The 659-nt window shown below is 69.7% G+C and overlaps 1 protein-coding gene across 1 annotated transcript in view; it reads right to left on the bottom strand.

The window, feature by feature from the left end:
* ETH_00039995 (uncharacterized protein) overlaps window positions 1–659 on the bottom strand; it is a gene marked incomplete at both ends in the record, with an annotated part of 3,118 nt that overhangs the window by 2,146 nt on the left and 313 nt on the right. Inside the window, one exon of the mRNA XM_013374004.1 lies at window positions 3–648. Within this exon, the coding sequence (XP_013229458.1) occupies window positions 3–648 (646 nt within the window). The remainder of the gene's footprint in view (window positions 1–2; window positions 649–659) is intronic.

Below are 659 nucleotides of genomic sequence, written 5' to 3'. Positions count from 1 at the left end.
ACTTCGCGGGGGGCCCCCCGGGGGCCCCCGGCCTGCGGGCCCCCGGGGGCCCCCCCGCTGCTGCGCGCCGCCCGCAGGGGGCCCTCCCCAGGGCCACGCAGCACCTGCTGCTGCTGCAGCGCCGCGCTGCTGCTCCCTCTGCTGCTGCTGCTGCTGCGGGCGAAGCCTCCGAGGAGTCCTGCTGCTGCTGCTGCTGCTGCTGCTGCGCTGCCGCTTCCAAACTCCCCGATCCCGGAGACAGCGGGATCGACTCGAAGCCAACCACACGCTCCATGCTAAGTCCTGGCAGGGGGCCCCCCAAGGGGGCCCCCTCCTCGCCTCCTGCTGCTGCTGCTGCTGCTGCTGCTGCTGCGGGGGGGCCCCCCTCCTCGGGGAGGACCCCCTCCTTGTCCTGGGCCTCGAACTGCTGGGCCTCCTCCGCCGTGCTGCGCGCCTCCTCCTCGCCCGAGTCCTGCTGCTGCTCCTGCTGCTCGTGCTGCTGCTGCTGCTGCTGCTGCAGCGCCTGCTCGCGGAGGTGCTGCAGCAGCTCGTGGGGCGCCGGCTGTACGTACGGCAGCGACTCCTCGCCGGAGTTTAAAAGATAAGACCCGTTGCTGTTTGTTGAGTTCTCTCTTTGTGCTTCTTCAAGTTCTCTTTCCGATTCATCTTCTGAGAAAAGC

Source organism: Eimeria tenella, genomic scaffold (genome assembly GCF_000499545.2).
Source record: "Eimeria tenella Houghton genomic scaffold, Eth_scaff1880, whole genome shotgun sequence".
NCBI lineage: Eukaryota > Apicomplexa > Conoidasida > Eucoccidiorida > Eimeriidae > Eimeria > Eimeria tenella.
Note: the sequence above shows the minus strand (reverse complement) of the source record. Positions and strands in the feature narration are given on the sequence as shown.